The sequence below is a fragment of the Parasteatoda tepidariorum genome, chromosome 4, assembly GCF_043381705.1.
Source record: "Parasteatoda tepidariorum isolate YZ-2023 chromosome 4, CAS_Ptep_4.0, whole genome shotgun sequence".
In the NCBI taxonomy this organism is placed as follows: Eukaryota; Metazoa; Arthropoda; class Arachnida; order Araneae; family Theridiidae; genus Parasteatoda; species Parasteatoda tepidariorum.
The window spans coordinates 21,609,507-21,635,903 of record NC_092207.1 but is presented as its reverse complement, the minus strand read 5'-3'; the positions used below and the strand labels follow the sequence as shown (position 1 = coordinate 21,635,903).

The window sequence follows — 26,397 nt, the reverse complement described above, 5'->3', positions numbered from 1 at the left end:
TTAGATGACAAATATTAGAAATAGGAACCAATAGTTTCACACTTCAAGAGGCACATTAATTAATACATAATGGAAAATTTTTCTGATCGTTTTAGCGGAGGATGGAGAAGAAACAAAAGTTACCTTCGCCCAAATGTACGAGGAAGTGAGATTATACGCTGCTGCATTCCGCAAAGCTGGCCTTCAAAAAGGAGACAGAGTGGCTTGTAAGTAAAAATTAAATCCCCCACTATTTAATTAAATTTTNCATTTACCATCAGCTCAGAAATGATTTTTCAAAAGTAAAATGAGCTTCCTGATTCTCACATTCGAACTTTGACAACGAACATTTGTCATTGCATACAATACCTAGGTAAGGTATATATTAATTCTCAAGCTTCATACTTTGCCTGAAAATGCCAGGCATTATATTAAATACCAACATTTTCGTCATTGCTGAAAACCTATACCTTTATATACCAAACTGATTTTCAATGTTTGTCGACTTTGACTAGACTTCATACGCAATAACTGTTTGTAAATATTTTAATGTATTTTGTGTTTGTTTTTTTTTCAGGTAGCCCGACGTAAAGGAGATTCTCTTATCGATATTGAATGGTTCAGTGGTGCAAAATTTAATTATGCCGAAAACATTCTCCGATACAGAGATGATCACGTGGCTCTCATATGCGTCAGTAAGTCATGTCTTCATCTTTATTGTTCCAAAGAAAATATTTTTCGGGCAATACCTCTGAAATTGAAAAACAAATATTGGTTTTGTCTCCAATTAGCTGTAATATCTCAAGGATGTAGTAGGTCCTGAACGCAACGGTTTGACGTCTCTTAGGAAACCGAAGCGTTAATTTGGAATTTAAATTTCAATATATTTCAATATTATGTAAATCTGGACTTTTTATAGAAAAATGTCTTTGTGCTAATACACTGAAAAAAGTTTTCGTGTGGCTTAATATCAAAAATGGTGTTAAAAAGGGTGTATACCAAAGTAATGTTCCACTACAACAAGAATTTTCTATTATACTACTTGGTGTAAAGTATCCGCAACCATTTTCTGCATTAAGTGGCACAAAAATTTATGTAATTATAGTAAAATAATATACGCATAAGAGTCAGTAAATCTATGATGAGGATACAATATAAAGTAAGAATCATTAATTTAGAATGATATCTACACTAATTTTCAAAATAAAATTAGTTCGTAAATCAAACATGCGAGTAGCACAGAGATAACATTAAGACGAACTCGAGCAAGTTTTTAACAAAATGAAAATTGATAGAAATTATGCATGTTAAAATCACATAATACAGTTCACAGAGATTTAAAAAATGAAACATAATTATCCTTATTACACAATTTAAAACATACATACTTATTTTGAACGACGAACCAAATCATTCAATCAAATCTTGACTGAAGTCTTGCCGACTGTTTCTCTATCACAGATGCTAACCTCTGGTGATAAAAAATACAACCACAGAAAACAAAAAATATACACTACAGTTTTTACAGTTTTGATTTTTTTATACTGTATTTATATTAATAGATGTATATAGGATGTGAAATGTGGATGCATCTTGACTGAGAACTCAAAAACTTAATATGCAGCGGCAAAATACGACAATGGTGGTGAGTGTGGGTAATAACTGAGAAAAATGATTAAAGGTCGTTGTAATAAAAAGAATAAAATATTATAAAATGCGTAAAAACTTTGGAATTTTAAAATTTTTGAGAGAATTAGAATTTGAATTTGATTGATCCTGGGGTTCTGGTGACTCTCCAGACCTACCCCTATACAAATTTACTAATCAAATAAATCCCGGCATTTGAAGAGTTTATCTAAAATTGTACGAATATTTTGCGTTCCAACCTGAAACTTTTTAACACTCACTTCAAAACTGAGTGCTAGATATATGCATACCTAAACTTTAATTTCAAAAGGAAAAAAAAACTTAATTTGGTTAAAAAGATAAGTTTGAAGAAGCATCCTTTTTTTAACAGAGGATTATCATTTATATCTTCTGAAAATAATGCTTTGAAATAATGCTTTTCAGTATATGACATTTTTATAATTGTTGTGAGTTTCTAACAGTCGCTCATGACAGTTAGGTTACGTTTTATACACCTATGCCTAAACTCTAATTTCGCATAAAACACTATATAAAAAAATATGCAAAAATAGACTATTATGATTTTAATATTATTAATAATATTAATATTATTTGATATAATTATTTTGATTTTAATAATTTCTGTCTAGAGGGGAAAGTGTCATCAAATTGTCAATTTCTCAAAAAGTTAAGTCATTTTTACATTTTTAAAATATTAGTCTATTTCTGAGTCCAAACAGTTATTTGCAGTAAGATAATGCATAGTATAATATCAATGCTTATTTCAAGTCAACGTACTGAAATTGGGGATTATTTTAATTTCCTTGGCGAAAAAGCTTTAAGATCCTTTTCGAGATAACAAACTTATTTTCTTAGCGAAATAAGTCTAGATATGTGAATATTGGGACTACTTATAAATGAATACAAGAGAAAAATCTCTATTCGCTGACAGAAAAGGCGAAATTGTGTTTTAAGAACTTAGTCTATCTTATCGAATACCATCATTTTGGATATATAGAAAGAGCTGAAAGGAAGTTACTATTTTAAAAACATTTTTTTCTGTTAAAAACCACCTTATTTAAATACTTTACTACTTTATAGTACTAAAAAAATGTTCTATAATTACAGTTCTATACAACGTTTTTGAAAGTATTATTCGAAGTTCTTTCGACTACCTTTAAAAAAAAGTCACATTTTCAATGCTTTACATTTGAAGCAAATACCTAATTTTAAACTGAAAATTCAACCCAAATTTTAAAAATTAAGCCAGGAATTCTCTTACTTTTTTTAAAATGCATATAAACATATTCATTACGAAGCTTACTCCCAAACTTCAAGATTGGACTGGTTGACAATATTACAGATGTAACTATTCAACTCTTCGTATTGAGACCTTTAAATCAGGGTGCGGAATTTCTACTTGCCAGATCGCCATTGGTGAACAAATATCAAGGGCTGGCATAGTAAGTTTTATCTCATAAAACGTTCGGTTTCATGACAAACTACGCATATTTTACCTAAAGATGTGAGTTTTTAATTGACAAATATTAGAAATGAAACGCAATAGTTTCGTACTTTTAGAGGCAGATTAATTAAATTAATTAATGCATAATGAAAATTCTTCTGATCGTTTTAGCGGAGGATGGAGAAGAAACAAAAGTTACCTTCGCCCAAATGTACGAAGAAGTGAGATTATACGCTGCTGCCTTCCGCAAAGCTGGCCTTCAAAAAGGAGACAGAGTGGCTTGTAAGTAAAAATTAAATCCCCCACTATTTAATTAAATTTTTTTTGCAAACATATATTTAATCAGTAAATACTTTTTTTTTCTTGCAAAGGTAATCTCTTATCAAAATTGTTAAATTATTCTTATAACAAGAAATAATATTTTAAGCTTGTTCTATCTCTCGGGTTTCCAACTTACATGAGGCCGGGGACCACAATTAAAGACACATCAGTCAAATGGTGGGCCGCTACTTTGTCAAAACTTTATATAGGACTCTTTTGTGTTTGAAGGAACATCAAATATTACTGTCAGATTTTTATCGAATTGTTCAAAACAAAAGTATTGAATTACAAATAATAATAAATATTTTCTTGGATGAAAAACCTGAAAAATTAAAAAAAATTTGCACCGTTGGTATGTTAAATTTCACAGAAACGAAGAAATTAGATTATTTTTGTTTCTTTTTTTAACGAAAGAAAAGTATTTTAATCCTATATAGATTTTTACAAGAATTGTCCGCAAAAAAATGTCAACTAATGTGTTTTAGTTCGCGGGCAGCCAGTTGGCAACCACTGTTCTATCTCTATTTAGAAGGAACACTGAACAAGAATTATATTTATACAGCAAGAATTATTTTTATAGCGAGAAATAATATTTTAAGCTTCTTATATCTCTATTAAAAAGGAACACTGCTCTAAAATTTCCACTTTTCAGAAAATTTTCTTGCGATTCTAAGCTGAAACCTATAAAAATGTCAAAATTATTAGCGATGGAACGGGTTAAGTCCAAGCCTGAAGCTCAACAATCCTAAGCTTGAAAAGGCCTTAATTTTGGGGTTTGGGCTTTATCTTTGACATTATTTTTTTCTCACTTTGTTGGAGATAAAAAATAATGTTTTAATTACTGTTTAATCGCTCGAAGAACAAGTGATGATCGAGAATAACGACATTTACTTGATATACATATTTAATAATCTTGGGCTCAAAAAGCACATGAGGATTTTGGTTTCGGGTTGAAAGTCCCGGATATCGGGCCTCCAAAAATAAGACTGAATTTATGTCTAAAATAAAGATTTAATTAAAATAATTATCTGAAAAAATTTTGAAGAAGCAGCACCATTTGCTTGAACAATATTGAAAAAGACAGAGTATGCCAACTTTTGCCTTAGGAATTATGAAAAAGAGTCCTTTGTGGTAAATGTGTATAATAACTGTGCAAAACGAAATGCCAAACAAATCATCTTATCCTCATTAAAAAAGTTTAAAACAGTTTGGTATGGTTTATAATTCGCCTGAACTCAGCATTGTCAATTAATAGCAGTGATAATATTTACTTGATATATTTCGTTTTTAGTTACTAAAGTTTATTGTGCTAGATTATCAAATACACTTTTTAAGAAACGTTACTCAATACGTTACACAATAGCTGTTGAAAAACTGCTTTTTTAAAAATCAATGCTGGATTCACTTGTTAAGTCACATCTGCGATGCCTGGGGTTACCTAACTCACAATCATATCAAAAGTTATAAATTAAATTATTCGTACATATTTATGAAAGAATCTCTTTGGTGTTCCCTTAGAACTAAGAACAGAGTAAATTTTAATATATTTTCTGGTAGTTTTGACTGTACTTTTTCTATCAGTTTAAGCTTCTCTATAAATTTTTCACATGGCGTATATTTATTTTGGATAAATTGACTTTAAATTATTTCTCAGATGATTAATTGACTCTTCCATGGAAACTTTTAAAACTATTGATAATTTAATGGTGGTTTTTAAAGTACAATTTTTACTTTTTTTATTATTTTTATAACAAAAAAAAAATATTAAAAAAGCAATTCCAGTGCAAAAATTTAAAAAAAAATGTGCTTAACCTGCATTGAGAAAATATGCGATGTGTCTTAATCGTTTGGATTAGTTTCAGCACTTATTTCTAGCTATAGGAGAATATTCTCAAGTGCACAATATATTATATTTATTTTAAAATTACGTTGTTATTAATACAATTTTCAATATATTATATTTAATATAAGAATGATATCATATTAAATATAATATATTAATATAACATTTGCTTGTTATTGCGCAAATGAATACGATTATTGAACCTGCAACCAATGTTCGCATGTTGCTTCCACAAAATCTGTCTATTCTAAGTATTATTTCCACAAAGCATGTTACTGATAGAATGATGTTAAACACGCAGTAGTTGAAAGTATTATCTTCTGACTAGCTAAAAATTATTTAAAAAGAAAATGTTTTCCGTTGCAGGTTATATGTCCAACAGAAAAGAAGCTGTTTACGCTATGTTGGCAGCGACAAGTATGGGAGCTGTGTTTGGAGGACCTTTACCATTTTATGGTGCTAAGGTAACATTAAAGTAAATTATATAAATGTATTTAATGTTTTTATTTTAACTAAAATGTGTGCCGTTACACTTCTTGTTATATCCCTTCCTCCCGTGTCACAAACCGTCACAATTTCCCGAATGTCCCCTTCTAAGCGTGATATCATTTGTATGCGGATTCATTAATTTTTTGGTTTTTTTAATTCGTTCTGTTTATTTAATTACACGTATTATTTCACTATTAGAAGTATATTTCAATATTTTGGAACTGTTGCAGAATTTTGTCTGCTTCTCAAGTTGTAATTGTAATTCTTCATTTACGTCACACTGGAGTTGCATAGTGGGCTATTTCATTTTATTTTATAACCGTCGTTGAACAGCCGATCCAATATTTGGGTTTACGACTTCTAATGTTCAGCTCCGCAGCCTTGTAATTTTGAACCTAATCCAGAAGACAAGGGAACTTCTGGATCATGTATTGGGAGAAATTTTGCTTTCATGGAGGACTTTTTGATGGAACTTACCCGCATTTGCGCTACATGGAGAGGAAGATCACGAGAACCTCCCAAGATTAGCCCAAAGGCAAAGGGACTCTAACCCGTGATCCGTCTACCACTGAGGATATTTCACGACGTCAGCACTGTGGTCGGGGCAAGCCGGATTCGGATTCGTATCGACCAGCCATTAGTAGGATTTGAATCCGGTTCACCTCATTGGAAGGCGAACGCTCTATCCCCTGAGCCATCACTGCTAACATTCGGCTATTGGCGACGGTCTGGGAAACCTTCATGAGGATGATTCATAGATATGTCATCACAATTTTGATTATCTACAGAAGGAATGGCCCGCACGCTTTTCTAGCCCAACGACCTGCTGGCGAAGTCGAGCCTTTTACGGAAGAACGGCTTAGCGAAGACCGATACCGCGCACCCTCGGTCGCATGCAGGCTGATCAAAGTGGCCACCCACTAGTTCACTGGCTGAAGCCAGTAAAGCTTGATTTCGGTGCTCTGCTGGAAACAGCACCTTTACGATCTGCGGGACTTACACTGCGGAACTAATCCTTTACGATCAAGTAGCATATTACTTTTAAAAATATCTTACAAAGTATTCTTTGAAAGTTGTTATTATCTACATTTGTTGTACTGAAGCTTTATTTCGTCCATGTTTAACCAATTACAGCGCGATTTTCTTTTCTAGTAATATTATATTAAAATACTTTTAAGGTTGATGTTGATTTAGAAAAAGTAACTCATTTAGCTCATTACCTAAAATTAATTTGATTTTTAAGGCTTTCTTTTTCATTTTGGTGGAATTTTCAAAATACTGTAAACCTGCTGTAACGAATTTACAGTACCTACCTACTGTAAAGAATTGGCCATAAACTTGAACTTACGCTCAAGAGCTCCCCAGTGTTAATGTCTCTCTTCTTAACACTACGCCAACCTTTACTGTCACCCACATTCATGTAAACGAAACCCTTCACTGCATTTTTTTTCGTATTTTTTAAAATACTAACTGATGGTCACACAAATGAAAGGTTTGAAAATAGCTTGAAAAAGTTTTTAAAAAATTTTTGAGAGTATACTTCCAGCAGCTTTTTAAAAGTTTAAGCAATCTTACGTATAATAACAGTAATAATAATTAGTATCTATTAAATAATTATTATAAGTATTTAATTGATATCTATTAATTTATTATTATAAGTATTTAATTAATATCTATTTAATAATTATTAAATAATTATTATAAGTATTTAATTGGCATTTATTAATTTATTATTGTAAGCATTTAATTAATATCTACTAAATAGTTATTATAAGTATTTAATTGATATCTATTAATTTATTATTGTAAGTATTTAAATAATATCTATTAAATAATTATTACAAGTATTTAATTGATATCTATTAATTTACTATTATAAGTATTTAATTAATATCTATTAAATAATTATTATCATTATTCATTGTATGTATAATTTGCTGAAATTTATTAATGTTTATTCTTTATCAATTAATAGGCTGTTTCTACAATCATGGGCATCATGAAACCCAAGTTTCTCATCTCAGTTGACAGATTTCAATTCAACAAGGATGAGCTGAATATATTAGAGAGATTACCCGAAATCGTCAACGGTTTGCTTTCAATGTTTCTCTTTCTTACTAAACCAGCGTTTCCCAAATGGTGTTCTGCGGAACCCTAGGGCTCCGTAGAAGAGGGGTTCCGCGAGTTAGTACTTTTTACAACGAGTGATGAGTTTTGAAACCTCAGATTATATTTAAAGATTCCCCTATATTTCATAATTTATTTAATCTTGTGGTTGTCTTTATGGAATTATTACAAGTAAAATGCCAAAGAGATAGAAATGGCATTTTTACAAGAGAATAATATTTCTAATAACAATATATTGAACAATTATGAAAAAGGCGAGTATTTACAAAATATTGCATTAGTATTTTTCAATTAAAAATAAAATAACTGATATCATTAATAAAAAAATTATGTTTCCCTAATAATATTTTCGCAGTTCTTTTAAGTTTTCATTTCGAAGTAAACCATAATTTGTCTTATTTTAATCATTTTTAGCTTATGTATATACACCAAAAACAAATTCATAACCAGACAAGATAGTACAAAGACTTCAAATTCCAGACATATGAAACAAGATTTAAGATTATTAATAATAAATAATTAAAAATCTTCATGCCTCTAATTAAATATTTAAAAATAGTTTTTCATAATTTATAACGTTCACTATTATCTTAATAAACTTTATTTATTAAAGTTGGGTTTCCGCCGAAAGAAGGTTGATTATTTAGGGTTCCGTAGACGAAAAAAATTGGGAACCGCTACCTTAGCCTTAGACTATTCTCTGACCAGGGAACAAAAACTTTCAGTATAATAATAATTCAGTATAATTTCATAATTTGACGTCGCGCAACCAAAACTCTTGACAAATTTTCTGTGTGGTGTCGCTGATGGCTGAAAAGTTTTATCGCTTGATCAGAGAACTCGTCTATCCTTATCTTATTTCTTTTTTTCCCTTTTTTTAACTCATTGGGTGTATAGAAGATAATTATACCTTGCTTTTAAGTTTGGCCATGCAACAGCATAAAGGACATTTGAAAAATTTTATTATGTCAAAAATCGTTAAGTAATTTTCCTCATAATTCAAGTTTTAAACATAACTCACAGCATCAATCGCAGCCTTCAACATGCAATCAGTACCAGCACTGCCATAAATAAATAAACATGTCATGGGAAATCGAAATATTGGACATTTTAATGGAATCGAGAAATTGAAATGAATCTACATGAGAGAACTGTGTTTCATTTCTATCAGGAAATAATGAGTCCAAGTCAGGTCTCAGTCACGATTTTGCATAAAAATTCAGTTTTTACTGGTAAATAACGATTCAGAAATTCAAAAGATTCAAGAAACGCTGAAATGCAGGGTTCACGATCCATTTGATTTTTTTTCATTTAAATATTATAATTATAAATTATGTATTAAAATAGTTATAATATTATAATAATTATTTAAATAAAACAATAATTGGTATGACTTAAATAAAAAATCATACGAATTCAATTTTTAAATGATTCTATCGAAATTGACACACTATTTATTTTCAGATTTTTTCCCAAACCCTTTATACTGCCACCAATAAATTTTAGTGGATTTTTACCTTTTGCACATGAGAAACAAATCACTGAATGGATTTGTAATTTATTTTAAATGTTGACGACGCGACTATAATAAATAACTAATTACTAATTATAACTAGGTGTCAAATCTTCTTTTGTTAAAGCCGTTATAAACTACTAGCAAATACCTGAATTGCTGCAATTTTATCTCCACAAAATATCCTTCTTACGAATTATTTTTCAGAAGCAGATCCCAGAGATTTCAAAATATTAGAATGAAAGGCAACTCTTAACAGGTTTGAAAATGCTGAAAGCATTGCAGAATATATTCAAAATAAATAAATACTAACAAGCAACAAATATCATTTTTTTAAAAAAAATGGTATTTGGAGCTTTTTTTTATTTTATTTTGGTTTTTATTTGTGCAGCCCAAAGTGTAAGAACCGGTTTGATAGAAAAATAACAAAGCTTCACCAAATCAATTGCCAAATTTAAAATATTCTTGCATAATTATCAAATTTGAGAAAATTAAAGAAAGTCTCGTGAGGTGTGTTTTGTTCTTTTAAGGTATAAGAAACAATTCTTAATAGTATGAAACATTAAAAGTTTGCCACTTCTGAAGTAATTACTCAATAAGTATTTTCTTTATGCAAATTTGTACAGGAAATGAATGCATTGAAAAAGTCATTATTGTTCCCACCAAAGAAAGTTCCAAATTAAAAGACATCAGTGCAGTTAACAACAGGTAATTTACCTTTTACAAATACAAAGCAACTAAATTTAAAATACTATCGTTTCTTCTTGTTTTAAGCTATGTACCCTATATTCTAGCTGCTTTTTGGATGAATTTCTCGAGGGTGGTTTAACTCCAAACGGTGATGTCCCCGAATTGGTCTTTGAGCAATTCCCATTTGACCAACCTGTCTTCATCAATTTCACCTCTGGCACCACTGGTTTGCCGAAAGGACTCATCCATTCAGCAGGAGTAAGATATAAATACTCTGAATAATTTTATAAAATAATGAAGATTTGACGATAGTGAAGACTTAGAAATCAATGGGGATGTAGATGATCAAAACTGAATCCGACCACACGTTTAAATAGGGCTTTACAAAAGTTCCAATATCCTTACGCAAATGAGAATTTTCTAACTAAATCTTGGCCGAAGGAAAGCTATCATGTTTTTCTAAAATAATAGTCCTTAGTCCTTTTTGCGCTCATATAGTTTTTAATTTGTTTGAAACCATTTTAAATCTGAAGCAAACTATTGAAAATGTTTTAATGGGACAATTGCAAGTGACGTATTGTGGGTATCTCGATCCTGATTGGATGTTGAAACATGGCATTTTTCTACGTTAGCTAACTGTTCTTTCCATTCCATTTCGATTAAAACAAGACCATCAAGTATCAATTCTCTTAAGTGGCACATTATATATTCTTTCACAAAGATTCTTTCTCAAAGATTACAATTCTTTCACTATATATTCATACAGAGATTTAGCGCAAAGCCAGGCACGCAGCCATGTGGAACATAAACAAACTAAATATGCATCGAAGTTGCCAGGTACACAAAACAAAAGTATATCACGGTTAGACTAAAATACATCAACAAATGATAAATCTAAGTTAAGTAAAAGNATGCGCAGCAACGTTCGCTGAACAGTTGTTGAGGATACACTTTTGGTAGCCCCTTGGTTCATCTGGACGGTCAGTTGCTTAACAGTTGCACGTCTATTCGTCTAAACGCATTTCCGCAGCCTTCGTCTGCCTCTGCCATCTTTGGCCCGTGATGCACCACATGTGCCACGCCGTTTGTTTTGGATAGTGCCATTTTGCCATGCACGGTATACTTTTACCACGGCGACACGCGAACAGCTCACAAAATCAGTCGTTTCCGAAATGCTTCCACCCTTGGCCCGAAAGCCAATAATCATGCCCTTTTGGACGTCGGATAAATCGCTACATTTCTGCATTGCGCCAACGACTGAAATGCTTTTCGATGCCCTAGGACATCCAATATATACACTACACTGTAATGTGCTGCCTCCTGCACTCTGTGAGTGGTTATTTCACGTTGACGTCGAGAGTAGGTGGTGGTCACATTAATGTGACTGGACTGTGTATATTTCAACTAATTCGATGTGCGATACAGCACTGTATTTAATTAACTCATCGTTAATTTACATTCTAACTTATGTAGAGAAGCTTAGATTAACTTTAATACGCCATTTTGCTGATAAAGATTAGCTGGAGCTGATGTCATAGGTCACATGTGTGGGTATGGGAGATCTTCTTCTTCTTGACGTGCAAGTACCCAATTATGAAGCTATTCTTCAAAAAAAAGTGCTGTCTATCTGTACAATTATTCATGTGGAGAGAACACTTAACAATTACTAAGTAAAACATTTAAAAAATAATATTTTTGATGAGCAAATAACCTAAAAATTAAAAATTTGGCTGATATCCAACAATCAAAAACTGAAATTCGAGGTTAAGGGCTTTTTAAAACCCAACGCAAATTCTAGGAAATAAGGGAGAACACCTTGGAAGCTGGACACCTACTAAAGGTAAATCGTCCTTGTTACCACTAAGGGCGAACGATAAAAATAATTCTGTTTCAATTATCAGCGTTGCTCTTAATACTCTATTACTCTTATTGCTATTATCGTTATTGCTATTATAGTTTATTGCTCTTTTATCTAGCGCTGTTTTAACTGATTCATATAGTTTTTATTAAGAGTTGCTTTTACATTAATTGTACACTTAATTTTCCAATAAAACTGAAAGAAAATTCTATAAATAATCAACTTTTATACTTGGTATTATTAAAATTAAAAGCATAATATTACGTTAATTCCATCAATAATCATATAAACTACTTTTTCAGTCATACTTGAACCCTTTTATTCTTGCTGCGAAAAGAAATCCTTTTGTGCAGATATTGCAAATACTGTTTATTTGTAACAGTTCTTTTTTAAAATGCTTAAAATTAAAAGCATACTATTATTATATTTTCATCATTAAATACATAAATGCTGTTGTTTTTCGTCCTTTTAATTATACTTAAACACTTTTTTTCTTGTTGCGAAACGGAATCATTATGTTCATTTTGTACATTTGGTACAAATCTTTGTATTTATTAGTTTTGATTTCAACTCATGAATGCATACTTTCAGACTTTCCTTGCTCTGTTTAGAGATTTCGGACTACATTGCAACTTGGGCAGAGATAATGTCACTCTAGCTATGCAACCAGTAAGTAAATATTTTTTTTAACAAAAAGAGTTTTTTTTTTCTTACATGCTTTGTATTTGAGTAACGATTACTATTGGATTTTCCATTTGAAGTGTAATTTTATAATTTTGATTCAGATTCAGGCAGATTAATATTTGAAAGTATTTCACTTTGGATCATCTAGATCAAGGGTTTCCAACTTACACGAGGCCAGAGGTCTCAATTAAAAACACTAGTCAAATGGTGGGCCGCAACTTTATAAACATTTTATTTAGGACTCTTTTATGTTTGAAGGAACTTTAAATATTACTGTTAGATTTTTATCAAGTTGTACAAAAACAAAAGTATTGAGTTACAAATTAAAATAAGAAGTAGATTTTTAGAAATATTTAATTGCATATTAAAAAATTCTGGCTACAATAACTTTAATGTGCACCTATGTATTAAACAATTAATGTGCAACAGACATCAAATTGTCTAGATATAAAACTTAAAAGTATTTAAAACCCATATAGATTTTTTACGAAAATTGTCCACAAAAAAGGACAACTAATATATTTTAGTTCGCGGGCCACAAAAAAAGGCTTCGTGGGCCGGATGAGGCCCGGGGGCCGCCAGTTGATAACCACTGATCTAGATCTTTAAATCCATGTTAAGGTTGGGTGGCTCTCAGAGGAAAAAAAAGAAAAAGTAAATGAGGAAAATGAAATGAAAAAATGAAAAGAATAAAATAAAGTATGCTGGATATGGCATAATCAAAATAATATCTAATGGCAAAACACTAAAATATTTAAAAGCTAATATCATCAGTGTCAAATTCCTAAGAGTAAAAAATTTGTTTTAAAAGTATACAAATAATATTCACTGTAATGTTACGCCATTTATTGAGAATTTTTAATCATATGGATTTTATGTATTACGACGACAATAACGTTTAAAATTTGGTTATAAATTTTTACGATCTATTAAACTATGAACCTTCTAAACCATTTTAATATTAGTAACTAAATGCTCGAAATTTCTTTTCTATCATTTCTAAACAAGCACTGTCGACAAATACATCTTCGTTAAAAAAAATGGTTTAATATTGCGTAGAACCCCTTATACGATGCAAGTTTATTGTGACTTAATAAAATACTTAATTGCACCGTAATCGAGTCATAAAGTTTAAGAGTTGCGATGGTTAAAGTTAAAACGATGCTAAACTTTCAACGAATTTGAACAATATTACGACTCAACACCATCCAACCTTTTTATCAGGCAAATAATGTAAATCAACTGTTCTTGAATTTTTTTTATTTAGTTATTTTTTTCGTTGTCGATTTATCAAATATGAGCTCATAATCATGAAGACCATTAAAGTTTGTAAAAAAAAAAATTTAGAATTTTCCAAGTTATAGTGAATCAGAAGATTTACTAGTAAGATCTTCGTTCTTATTTTTCAGGTGGGATGGAACTTGTGGAATTTGTACATTGGTAATTTGGCACTTGGAACCACTCTTCTGTTGTATGACGGACTGCCTACTTTCTTGTCTAAGCATGCTTTCTGGGACATAATGGATCATTATAAAGTGACATTTGCTTTCCTCGTAACCAGCATCATTGACACATTTGAGAAAGAGGGATTTTTACCTGGTAAATAATGCTTGCTAAGGAATAATGTTAGTCAACTTGAAATCTCAGCATAAAAACCGTTTAAAAGATTCGAAACATCGGTTTGGCTTCTGCTGAATATCCCAATAATAAAATATACTTATAAAAGATCTCTAATTCAAATATTTGAAACTTTCTTTTTTTTTTTTTGTTCCACATAAAAATATTCCAATTAGAAAGTTTTTGTGCTTTTGCGAGGGATTAAAGAACGTACGACATACGTCGTCATCATCATCATCATAGTTGGCGAGACAGCCCAATGTGAGCCAATGCCTTCTTCTGAAGATTTCTCCATGACGACTTCCGATTTATCGTTGATCTCCAATTTTTTTTCATTAATTGCGAGAAATCAGACTCCACTGAGTCAGCCCATCTCAACCACGGCCTTCCCCTCTTTCGTTTTCCAGTGGGTCTAAAAAGCAGTATATTTTTTATTGTGTTGTCGTCACTCATTCGAATCACGTGGGTGATCCAATTCATTCTATTTATTTTTATGTATTTAATAATATCAGGTTGCTTATAAGTCTTATACAGTTCAAAGTTAAATCTCCTTCTACGACAATGCGACATACGATTAGTAATATAATAATAAATATTATTATACTACTATGCACCTCTAAATATATTACAATATTCACTGTTCGCTTAATTAATGTTAATGATTATTATACTCAAAGTTTGGAATACGTTTGAAAACTTAATTTTTGACAAATGAAACCAATAAATTAAAGATTTATAAATTCTATAATGAATTAAGCCTACTTTTATAAGTTAAAATTTAAACTGTTGATTATATTATTATTTATCTAATTTTAAACTTCCTCTGAAATCAACTGAAGTCAACGTTTTATTTGCTTATTGCAATACAAATTCATAACATATAGGAACATTAAATTTCATATTCCACTCGATTTGGAACTTTCAGTTTATGAAATAATCTATAATTAAAACAAAAAACTATTCTTTTCATTTTAGCACCTGACTGTAAGTTGGAACACTTGAAAATGATCGCGGTTGGTGCCAGTCCGGTGAAACTACAGAACGTGGATTTTCTTCTTCAAAAAGTGAAACCAGATCTATTTGTGGGTTGTTTATATGGTATGTTTAAACCCTCCTGCATAATAAACATTATTATGTGTCTAAGTTAATGTCTGATAATCATTTATCTGATTGTGTCATAAAAAAAACTTTAAGAGAACTTCTTAAACTGCACTAATATAAATCTGCAGCCTTACATTCTGAGAAAAATCGGCTCAAAGCATAAGACGCAGATGTGCAGCAACCGCAATATGGTGTTAACTTGAACCATGCTTTTCAAGTTTCTTAATAACCATGCAGTCAATTTTAGGAAGGTATTATAATATGGTTCAATTTATCACTACGGCATATTTGAACAATAGGATTTGACACTCTCTATTACTAGCAGTGTAGTAAGCTCGAAACATATTTTATCTTTTTCAGTAATTAACAATAAATACTTTTAAGAAAATGTGTTTTTCTTTGAAAATATACTTTAAAAACTCATTTATTTAAAATGCTAACTATTTCAACGATTCCAATAAAATTTTGAATTTTATCATTTAAAATGAGATTAATTAAAAAGAGTGTAAAATCGTAGCGCAATTAAACTCAGTTTTTTCGATCATCGCTAAATGAAATAATAAAAAATGGTGAGTAATTTTTTTACATGGAACTATTTTTGTACAAGCAGGTCGCAAAAAATATTTGTTAGTCAAAAAAATTAGTTATCCGGAGAAATGGCAAAATATGCAAAAAATTGAATGAACTAAAATGGCTAAACTTTGTTGGAAAATGAAAACGGCTACCGCCTCCCTTCTTTTTTTTCTTTTTTTTTTCTTTTTGAGGGTCAAAAATTAGAATTTACTGGAAATAAAAGAAGCCTTGTTTATTCAGAGAAAGTACTTTTAAAGTCTAGTTTCGTAACTTTATATTAGATAGCACTAACTAATTAACAAATTGAAATCTTACCTTTGATCCAATAAAATTAAGTTTAATTCCGTAAGAATCCAATATTTAGTTTAAAATTATTTAAGGTGATATTTTCTTGCTTTCTTTGGTCCATTGTACATTTTTTTACTCTGTGCCACTGTACTCATACACTGCACATAACCTACGAATTTACTGTTACAGGTGCAACAGAAGTAATCGGTGTATTTTCGGGATTTGATTATAACAGCCCAGTGTACAGCTCTGAAATTCAGTGTCCAGCATTGGGCGTGGACATTAAAATATTCGACGAGGAAGGTTAGTAACACTTTTTAAAATATGAACAACTGCGCCGTTAAGGTGATCAGATTTCGAAACTATGATTTGAGGGTAAATCAACGGAGCATGCTCAAAAAATTTTGCGATTTCAAGAAGCCCATATATTTATGAAAAATAGTAATTTGTATGAGGAGCAAAGATATTTTTTAATTAAAAACTAATATCAATTACAAAACCATCTTCATCAAACTTCATTGCTAGTTGACATATCATATGATATTCTGTAGTTGTTTAACCCATGTGAAATAAATAAGCACATGATTAGTAAAATATTTTTTTTTTTTTCTGAAATTATTTTCAGTCGATCATATATTTTCAGTATGGTGCTTTTTAGCTTTTTGCTTGTATGTATATGAGACAAAATTATCTTGATTAAAACAAGCATGCACATTTCTAATTTTTTTTTATATTTCACTGCATTTAAAAAAGATGAGGTCTTTTTGTTAAAATTTGAGAACATATCGCTCATGGGCTGCAATAGTTGCACAACTCAAAAAACACAAGTTTTGGACTAAGAACAGGTGTAAATATGAAAATACACATTATTTCAGCAGCAATACTAGCACGACTCATAATTCAACTTGAAGGTAATCTTCGTTTAAGCAAACTGAAACATTTTTTATGCGTTTTCCTCAGCAATGAAAATTTTGCAGCCCATGAGCGATATGTTAAGATTTGAAGACATTTTATGTCCTTAAAATGATTGAAAGTTTTTGAGGGCAGCTATTGAAATTTGAAGACTCTCCTCAAGATTTTAAAACATCTGGTCACCTTAAGCTAGCGCACAAGTTAAGGAAACTACGATTTCAGTTACTTCTTTGCTTGCAGGAAACAGTATTGTTGGGAAACCTGGTGAATTGGTACTCGCAACTCCCACTCCTTCTCTTCCCGTTTGTGTCTGGAATGATGAAAATGGTGAAAAAATGAAAGAAACGTACTTCTCCAAATATCCCAGTAACCTCTTTTCTTTTTTCCTCTTCACTGAAATAAAAAGTTCATTAACTATATTTATAACCAAATTTTCATTATTTATTTTAATTAAATACTCTTATTGTGTATTTATACATAATTATTTATATTTTACGTTATTCAAGGGTTTTTGGTTCGTTAATGTCAACAAACACAAATACACAGCCGTCGACCAAATTAGCGATGACTTTTTTTCCAGTGCCCACCTGGATAATGACCTAGGTCATACAGGCACCTAAAGAGCAGATTTGTTGGCCACTCTTTCAGGGGCACCATATTAGGTGGGCCAACGTTGCTCGCACAGTAGGGACAGAAAGTACAGAGGAGGAAAGAACATCCATGCCTTGCCCGGGATTCGAGCCCAGAACCTTTCTGAAGCAATGGCAGTTCCCTAACCCCTACACAGGCCGGTCAGCAATTAGCAATGATTAAACTGCGCAAGGGAACATATTTTTTTTCTGTTGGATGAGATTTTTAAACGGATCTTGGATAATTTTATGTTCCTGATTTTAAATCTGCAATCGGTTTCTGTCTCCAACTTGCAGTTTTTTAATGACGATTTTGGTCTATTTTTTGTCAAAATGTACAGGTTAAAAAACATTATATATGACAGGAGGTTGATAATGTTGCGACAAACTTCTTGGGGAGTTAGGGCTCAGCATCAAAATTAAAATTGCATAGGGACCAATGCCCAGAAGTGTCGTCACAAGCCACTAGCGGCGCTTCCGCATTATTAACTGTTTCTTCGCGTGGTTCTTAACAAGTTGTATTTGTAAGCTCCCCTAGTATGACATTTCCAGACATAGTACGATGACGTTTCCGGGCATGAATCCTTCTACGACTTAAATCATGATGTGTCCTAACTTGTCGCAACATTTACCGCGAAAACCTTGTTATATGTAACGTTTTAAAACTAGTAAAAATTGTAATTAAATGTTAATTTTAGATTTGAAATCCTCACACCCGAATTAGACAAGATCAAATATTTGTTTAAATGCACCAAAAATTTGTTCCCCTGTGTCATCAAAAAATATTTTATACTTTAATTTGGTAGACTTAATTCCACAAAAACATAGTATATTAGTTTTTAGAAATGAAATGATGTTAAAACCATAATGAAGCTATTGAAGTTCTAATGAAATAGTGTAATGCTGTTAATCTTTTTGTTGTTTTCTCAAAACTTAAACTCTTATTCTTCCAGTACACGTTTCAAGAACTGCTTAGTCCAAAATTGATAAAAAGTGTACATGTCGCAGGCTAATTGAAAAATCTGGCTCGTTGTAAATTACCCACGTCATTTGTTAGGCTTATTGCAGTGATATTTGCGGATGCAATGCAAAATGGTGTCGGCCGTTTGCAAAGAGGAATTTCCAATCAACCAACGACATAGAGAATTTTCAGATTTTGTCGACTATTTCCAAAACTACTTGGGCAGGTTTTAATCAAATTCGTATGAACACAAGTTGATATGATACAGATAAAATAACTATTTAAAAATTATAATACGCCCAAACGGACGTAAGAAGGTGGAGGGTATAGAACAGTGGTCACCAAAAGGAACAAAAAAATGTGAGAATAGGAGTACGGCACTCTCTTACAAACACACAAATCTAACAACGCTATTTCATATTGAATACTGTTCCCACCTTTCCAGGGTTAAGGTCTGCCAATCTGCCATAATGGCCTATTTCTAGGATATTGAAGGGTAGATAATGGCCCCTGGTTCAAATGACTCATATTTTTACGTGGACAAAACCAGGGTTCTGTTATCTGCCCACGAATATCTAAGAAATTATCCATTTCGGCAACGGAGGTTCGAATATCTCGGCATGTTTGTTAAATGACAGCAAAACTCTCTTTGTCCTTGAAAGACATTTTTTGGCTGATTGAGGTATAGGGATAAGCCTTAAAGCTTTTAAACAAATGTGGAGTCTTGGTTTGCTTGAGAACAGTTTGCTCTGATTTCGTTTTAATGAAATAATAACTACATAGAGCCAATTTTTATGACGAATTTCTGGAAAATAAGAATATTTGTCTGATTGATTTTGCCCGACCGATTCTCCAGACCTTACTCTAACATCTCTGAGAAATTCTACGGTGGGTAGTTAGAATTCACATCCCCCTCCGAAAATCATCTGGGGCCAGAAAAGAGTGTTGTAGGACGAGTGGTGACAGTTTCCACACAAACTTCTATACCTCCTCCTTTACAGTACTAAATCTCGTTCTATTACCAGCATGTATGTAAGAGTACACTTTCACCATTGTTAACGCATTTTTTTTCGATTATGGGACCACTTTTTTATACCTTCCGTTATGACTACGATGAGTGTTACGCATGAACATGTGTATGCATTATAACTGCGAAATAATCATTTTACTTTTTATTGTGCCAAACTATGTTGATACTTAAATTCATTGTAATCTACCAAGTAGTTCTAAAAATAATGTACAAAATTTGAAAATTCCTTTAATTTTCAACATCAGTGCATACATTAGTGTATATGAATGATAGAGAATCAACTTATTTATGTAAATGTTAATGTAAGTTTAAGATCCTGCACTTCATATCGTAAATTGTGAATTAATTTGGAATAAAAATGATTGAAAATAAAAAAATCTAAAATATTTTTAACGTTATTTTTTCCAGAAAAAAATATATAACCATTGATGATAGCTCATCCATGAGACTCTTTTTTTACGGATATCTCTCTAAATTTATGATCTATATTCTTCGATTTTTAAAGAGATTAGAATAATTATTCTATTAATGTTATTTTAGACGTATGGGCTCAAAATGATGAAGCATGGATCGATCCTGATACAAATGGAATTATTATAATTGGAAGAAGGTAATTTCAGTGTTAATTTCCTTTTTACAATATGAAAAGTTTCTTCTTTTAGTTTATTTATAATTTGATTGAGGGTTAACTAAACTTTATTTACTAATTTATTCCTTCAGTTACTTCCATGCCTTCAGAAAATATCCTAGAATTAAAATCTTTGCAATGTCAACCATGTCGGAATATTAGGTACAATCAATAAATATGGTGTCAAACGTTATTTCATCCAATTTATTCAATACAAAATGCAAATTATTTTATTTTATAACCGTCGTTGAACAGCCGACCCAATTTCATGGGTTTACGACTACTTACGTTCAACTCCGTAGCCTTGTAATTTTGAACCAATCCAGAAGACAAGGAAACTCCTGGATCAGTACCCCCAGAGGTATTGATTTGTTGTGGGAACATGGAGGACTTTGAGACTCGACAGATTTAACGTGCATCAGTCACCATTTACTACACGGGGAGTCTTCGGCCGGCGAGGATCGAACCCACGACCTCTTGGATATGGGCCCAGCGCCCTACCGACCAGGCTATCCCGGCCCCAAAAATGCAAATTATTGTCAACATTTGTGCTGACATTAACCAGACATTACCCCGCATGTAGGAAAGAAAACATCAATTGTTGTGCAAATCAGTTGAATACGCACACCTTGACTTCGTCTTGACTTTGAAACCGATGCCCTCTCAGTGCTCTATTGAACTCATGAAGACATTGACCTCAGAGCGGACAGATCTAGCCTATAGGGTGACTGACTCAAAATGTTCTATTTGACTTTCTGGAGAAGTGTTGTTGTTGTTGCACTCCCCCATTGGCCAGCAGTCCTAGACCAGGCCCATGACTTCTGCAGAAGTTCTTGCCGTGAGCGTGGTCAACGTTACCGAGCAGCATGATAACTCCAACTCCTCGAGAAAGTGATTCGTGTCATTTAGATTTGTTTGCTTTTTTGAGCTTTGTTGACCTTTCCAAATACCACTGATTATCGAATCTTGTTCTATAGCTTTTGAAAATCGATAAGGACAGGGCTCTTTGCAATCGATCCCTCCGTAAGATTTCGCTTTTATGCAAAGCATAATGAAATAAATGGATTGTCAGCTGCTCGGTCTCCATCTTTTATCTTTGCTTGCATAACAAATACTACCACCCTTGCCAGTGAAAAATTTAAAGATCTCTTCGACACACCAGCAACTACATTTCAGTTCTATCTCTGATTTTTTAACTCTTTGGTACTCGTTGGTTTTTCCTCTTCCTCGTTATTTAAAGTTTTTAAAAATGCTGTTGAGAGAACACAATATGTTAGTTCACCATGTCAATCTAAATCTAGTCTAGTTTGCATATTACTATGTGTTTAATGTATCCAAATTATTTAAACAGAAAAGAAATTTAAATAGCCAGAATTCTGCGATGTTCTTTTTTTCTTTTCTTTTTTTTTTTGGTAAGAAATAAATATTTACATATTAACTAGCTGAAAATAAAACCTAAGTAAAGTTCTTAGAATTAGAAAATATATTTATTTGGAAAAAAGGATTATTTAATTTTTTAATTACTATTTTGCTATTTCATATTTTTTCCATTTAAAATTCTCTTCCTCATTAGTTATGTTTCGTATATGTTTTTCATAATTAAAAAACATCATTTCATAAATTATACGAAACTTTTTCTTTTCTATGACTGCGACTGTGTATAAATTCTTAAAAAAGACATAATAAGCTTTCTATACTCTTCTATACTTTATATACTTCTATACTTTCACATAGCATCCCATGCATTTACGTACGTGTGTTCTGCGCAACTCATTTACAACAAACCAATCTCGCTTCTGTCGGAGCTTGCGCAGAACATAAGTCGTGAATTTAGGACACTACGCGAAAGTGTTAAATCTCTGTATTATACGAAGCTTAATTTTTTTTTCTTTTAGTGTGCTAATTTTTTATTTCCATTTCACAGTGACAACACAATAAAGCAACATGGAGAAAGATTTGTTTCTGAAGAGATTTACTGGGCCAGTAAGTAAAATAACAATTTTATTTTACTAAGTTTAGTCTTTTTATAACTTTCGCACGCTAAGCATGCTTTTTTTCTGTAATAATCTCTAAAATGTCCTCACTTTGTATGGTAAACCTTTGTAAAAATGAAACAAAAAAAACTATGCGCATGAATGATTGTAAATTATTAATTAATTGAGAAAAACCTTTCCAATCCTTGCTGAATCCTCTAAGAAGTCAAGAACATTAAAAGAGATATTGAAAACTAAAAAAGCAGTTAATTTGAGGACTAAGCCTTAAGGTGGTTCCTGACAAAGGGTGAATACAATCCAGTCCTATAGACTGATTTCTGATAATTTTAATCACCCCTTTGTTTTTCCCGACCTTGATAATGATTTTTTAGAACTTGGAAACATTTTTTTCTCACAAAAAATTGATTTAATGCCGGCCAGGTGGCCGAGTGGTTAGCGTGCCTGACTGCGAAGCCATAGGCTGCGGGTTCGAATCCCGCTCTGGGCATGGATGTTTCTCTCTCTCTTTGTGCTGTCCTCTGTTGTGTGTGATAATGATGTGTGAATGTGGCCCACTCTATAAACGGGTTTGTGGCAGTGTGGCGTGGGCAATGTTGCTCTCCTCCGTGACTTTGGTTCACAGATGCCCACTGGGTAACGCGAAATGAGCAACAATTCTGGCATAGTATAGACAAAGATTCAAATTCAGTGCCTGCCATTGGAAAAAAAAAGTATTGATTTAATGCCATCTGCATAGATCTTTTTTCTTTCGCTTCATATTTTTTTAAGGGTTATAAAAATTCATATTAAAAATTGATTTTTAAATAAAATAAATATTCTATTTATTTAAATACTATATTAATTAAAATAATCCTTGTTTTTATCCAGTTCACGACATTGAGGAGATTGCAGACTACATTGCTGTTGCTCAGAGCAACACAAGTGGAGATGGCCGTTGCATTTTATTCATCAAAATGAAGAATGGTCACAAGTTTGACCAGGCTATGCTCAAAAAGATAGAAGAGACCATTCTGAAGGAACTTACCATCTTCTACGTACCTGCTGTCATTTTGCCTGTCAAAGACATTCCGGTAATTGTGAATCGATACTATAACAGGAATCACGCGATTACTTCAATTCACTCTACTATCTAGCCTTCACGAGAACTCTTCTCGAGTGAAAATCTGGTCTGCTTCCATTTAAGGAGTAAAACCTTATTGTGGGGGAGAAAGTTCTGGGAAACGAAAAAAAACTTGACTCTCCAAACCTAAACAAATGCAAAATGATTAATCCCAGACCCCTAGTCTAAGGTACTTATCTTCGTAACCACAGTAACCAACAACTCGTGAGTCTAGTGTGTAGAGGAATTTCTCGTGAAGGTGAGGTAGTAGCTGCGCAATTGCGTTTAAAAATATTAGTACCTTTCCACTAAGTCCCAATAAACGATTCCTTGCTTCGAAAAAATTAATTTTAGTTTTACGCTGTTGTTCACGTTCTTCAAGCATTGTTTTCTTTTTATCTCTACATTTAACATGATTAATATATTTTAAACTGCTCATGAATTTTACATTATTTAAACTTACTAGTTTAAATCAAACATAATCAGTTTATTTTAAACCGCTAAGAATACATAAAATTAGTATTGATCCGGGTAATAGAACAGGATCAATAGAGCAAAGGAACACTTATGCCATTCTTATAAAGTTGTTCCCTTTTTAACTCTATTTATTCAATATTATTAATATATTTCAATCAGAAGATGAATTTAGAATACAATAATTCTTTATTTTACATTATTTTAACTTACTAGGTTAAATCAAACCTAATAAGTTTACTTCAAACCCCTAAGAATACATAAAAAATAAGAATAGATCCAGGTAATAGAACAGGATCAATAGAGCAAGAGAACAGTCATGCCATTCTTCATAAGTTGTTCCCTTCTTAACTCTATTTAATCAATATTATTAATATATTTAAATCAGAACATGAATTTAGAATATAATAATTCCTTATTTTCCATTATTTTAGCTTATTAAATGCATCTTACTAACCTACCATTTAATAAGTTAAAATAAAACATTAATAGAGCAAGAAAAGACTCTTGAAATTTCTAATGCCATGGGATATTTATTGAGAATATTCTTCTTTTTTCAGTATAATTTGAATGGAAAGCGTATGGAGAGCATTGTGAAAAAAATTGTCAATACCAACATCATTCCCGAAGTCAGCAATGTTCGAAATCCCGAATGCTTAAAAGAGTATTGGAACATACCCGAGCTTCAGAACTTCTAAATGCAGATCATCTCTCAATCAACCAATTCGACAAAATTTTTGTGACTGCTGACATCAAACTAGATTTCCAAATAAGAAGATAACGAGATGTGATGTGGTGTAAAAGTTGCTTTTATCATTGTATTTATTTTTCTTTTAACTTTGTATAGATTAATGTATCACTATGTTTTTGTAATATATTTTCGAATAAAACATTGAATTTCATTCTATATTTTTGAAAGTGTTGTTTGATAGAATTCGTAACAACTCTGTGCTTACCACCAATCTTTTGATCCTCGAGTATCGCCAAACAAATGATATTTTATCCCTGCGGAACACCTAGTCATTTGTTATGGGAGGCAGAAAATTCCTCAACTCATTGCGTGGGTTTTTAAATTACTGCCTCCAAAAGAGAACGACTTCCATCGATTTTAATAAATTCTACTGATTAAAAAAGTTGTTCAAGGTGGTAAGTTTTCAAATGATCACACATTCTGTACATTTTCAAATTAATTTTTATTTAACATGACGACCAAGGATGAGAAAGCGAAGCTAAATGTTGATGTTAGTTAAAGTTTACTTCATAATTACAATGAAAGTAATGTAATAAATTCAATAAGTTCAATTAGTAAGTTCGATAAGTAATAAGTTCAATTACTGCGTTTGCATCTCAGTGATAAGGGAGAGTAATTGACAGACGTTCCTAAAAGAAAAATTGTCGTTCGTCAAATATATTAAGTAAAGAATTCAAAATTTTAAAGCAATTAAAAATAATAATACTTCCAATGGTAAAACGCGCTTAGCAGCAGTGAATCCAAAAGAAATTAAAACAAATGAGACAATGAAAATTTGAAAAAAATTGGATAAATATGACAACTAAAGCTGGCGTCTTCAGGGGGTACCAGCTCCGGAAGTCATAAAAGCAAAACCTTTTCTATCGAGAGAGCAAGACAAAAGTCTAAAATTGCACTCTCTGTACCCCAAAGGTTTTGCCAAAGTCCAGGAAAAGAATATGTTACATAATATGCAATATTAAATACAGAAGAAAACAATATAAAATACAGTAGCAAAGCTGCATTTCTTCTGAATTTGCTTCGGTATTTTTCAAATTTTCATTGTCTCATTTGTCGTCGTTTATTTTGGTTATATTTCAAATCCATATCGATTACAAGAGTAACTATATATATTTTAATTACGTGATTAACACTGGCAAAAATTATGAATGGGGTTAGTTAGTAATTGAGTATTAATCTTTTTATAAAGGTTTTAGTTTGCAAAAAAAATTCAAAAAGAAAGTTATATACTATGAAAATGTAGAAAAAGGCTACGTAATGATTGTTAATAAAGTAACTATATTTAAAATAGTTTTGACCCCAGTTGTAAATAAACGATAATAAATGCTTTGAATAATTATTGAAATCAATACTAAATATTTATTAATAATTACAATGAATACCTTTTACTGAATACATTTTAAATCGATATTTGTCATAATACAACTATAATAACCAACATTAGCGTAAACATTTTGTTGCAATGTAGCTTTACTTTATAATATAATATAAACAATTATTTCCAAACCGGTGGTATGGAAAATATAATTGTAATGGCAAATTTTAAATTAATACCGTAAAAATACAAAATAATAATTTTATGTAGGACTATAAAAAAATAATAAATCTAGGACAGTAGCCAGAGACTGTCACAAGCATCAAGTAATTTGTGAATCCATTCTTAAATAAGAATATTTTATAAATCAAAAATTAAATAAAAATTAAAGTTGGCATAATCCAAACTCGGAACATTTCAACAGGTCAAA

At 31.5% G+C, this 26,397-nt stretch overlaps 1 protein-coding gene across 4 annotated transcripts in view; it reads left to right on the top strand.

Moving 5' to 3' along the window:
• The window catches only part of LOC107450069 (acetoacetyl-CoA synthetase-like), a 55,737-nt gene extending 30,929 nt beyond the window's left edge, over positions 1–24,808 (top strand). For 2 of the 4 annotated variants that reach the window (XM_043039720.2, XM_071179506.1), the window contains 15 exons: positions 557–674; positions 3,242–3,352; positions 5,601–5,698; positions 7,699–7,813; positions 9,990–10,071; positions 10,158–10,311; positions 12,503–12,580; positions 14,005–14,194; positions 15,188–15,310; positions 16,364–16,477; positions 17,327–17,452; positions 20,247–20,316; positions 22,259–22,317; positions 23,196–23,398; positions 24,462–24,808. In XM_043039720.2, coding sequence (XP_042895654.1) covers positions 557–674; positions 3,242–3,352; positions 5,601–5,698; positions 7,699–7,813; positions 9,990–10,071; positions 10,158–10,311; positions 12,503–12,580; positions 14,005–14,194; positions 15,188–15,310; positions 16,364–16,477; positions 17,327–17,452; positions 20,247–20,316; positions 22,259–22,317; positions 23,196–23,398; positions 24,462–24,599 — 1,779 coding nt within the window. In that variant the 3' untranslated portion in view covers positions 24,600–24,808. Of the gene's footprint in view, positions 1–95; positions 207–556; positions 675–3,241; positions 3,353–5,600; positions 5,699–7,698; positions 7,814–9,989; positions 10,072–10,157; positions 10,312–12,502; positions 12,581–14,004; positions 14,195–15,187; positions 15,311–16,363; positions 16,478–17,326; positions 17,453–20,246; positions 20,317–22,258; positions 22,318–23,195; positions 23,399–24,461 lie in introns of all 4 variants that reach the window. The other 2 variants (XM_043039719.2, XM_043039721.2) reach the window with 1 other exon arrangement.
• The last annotated feature ends 1,589 nt before the right edge of the window (positions 24,809–26,397 follow it).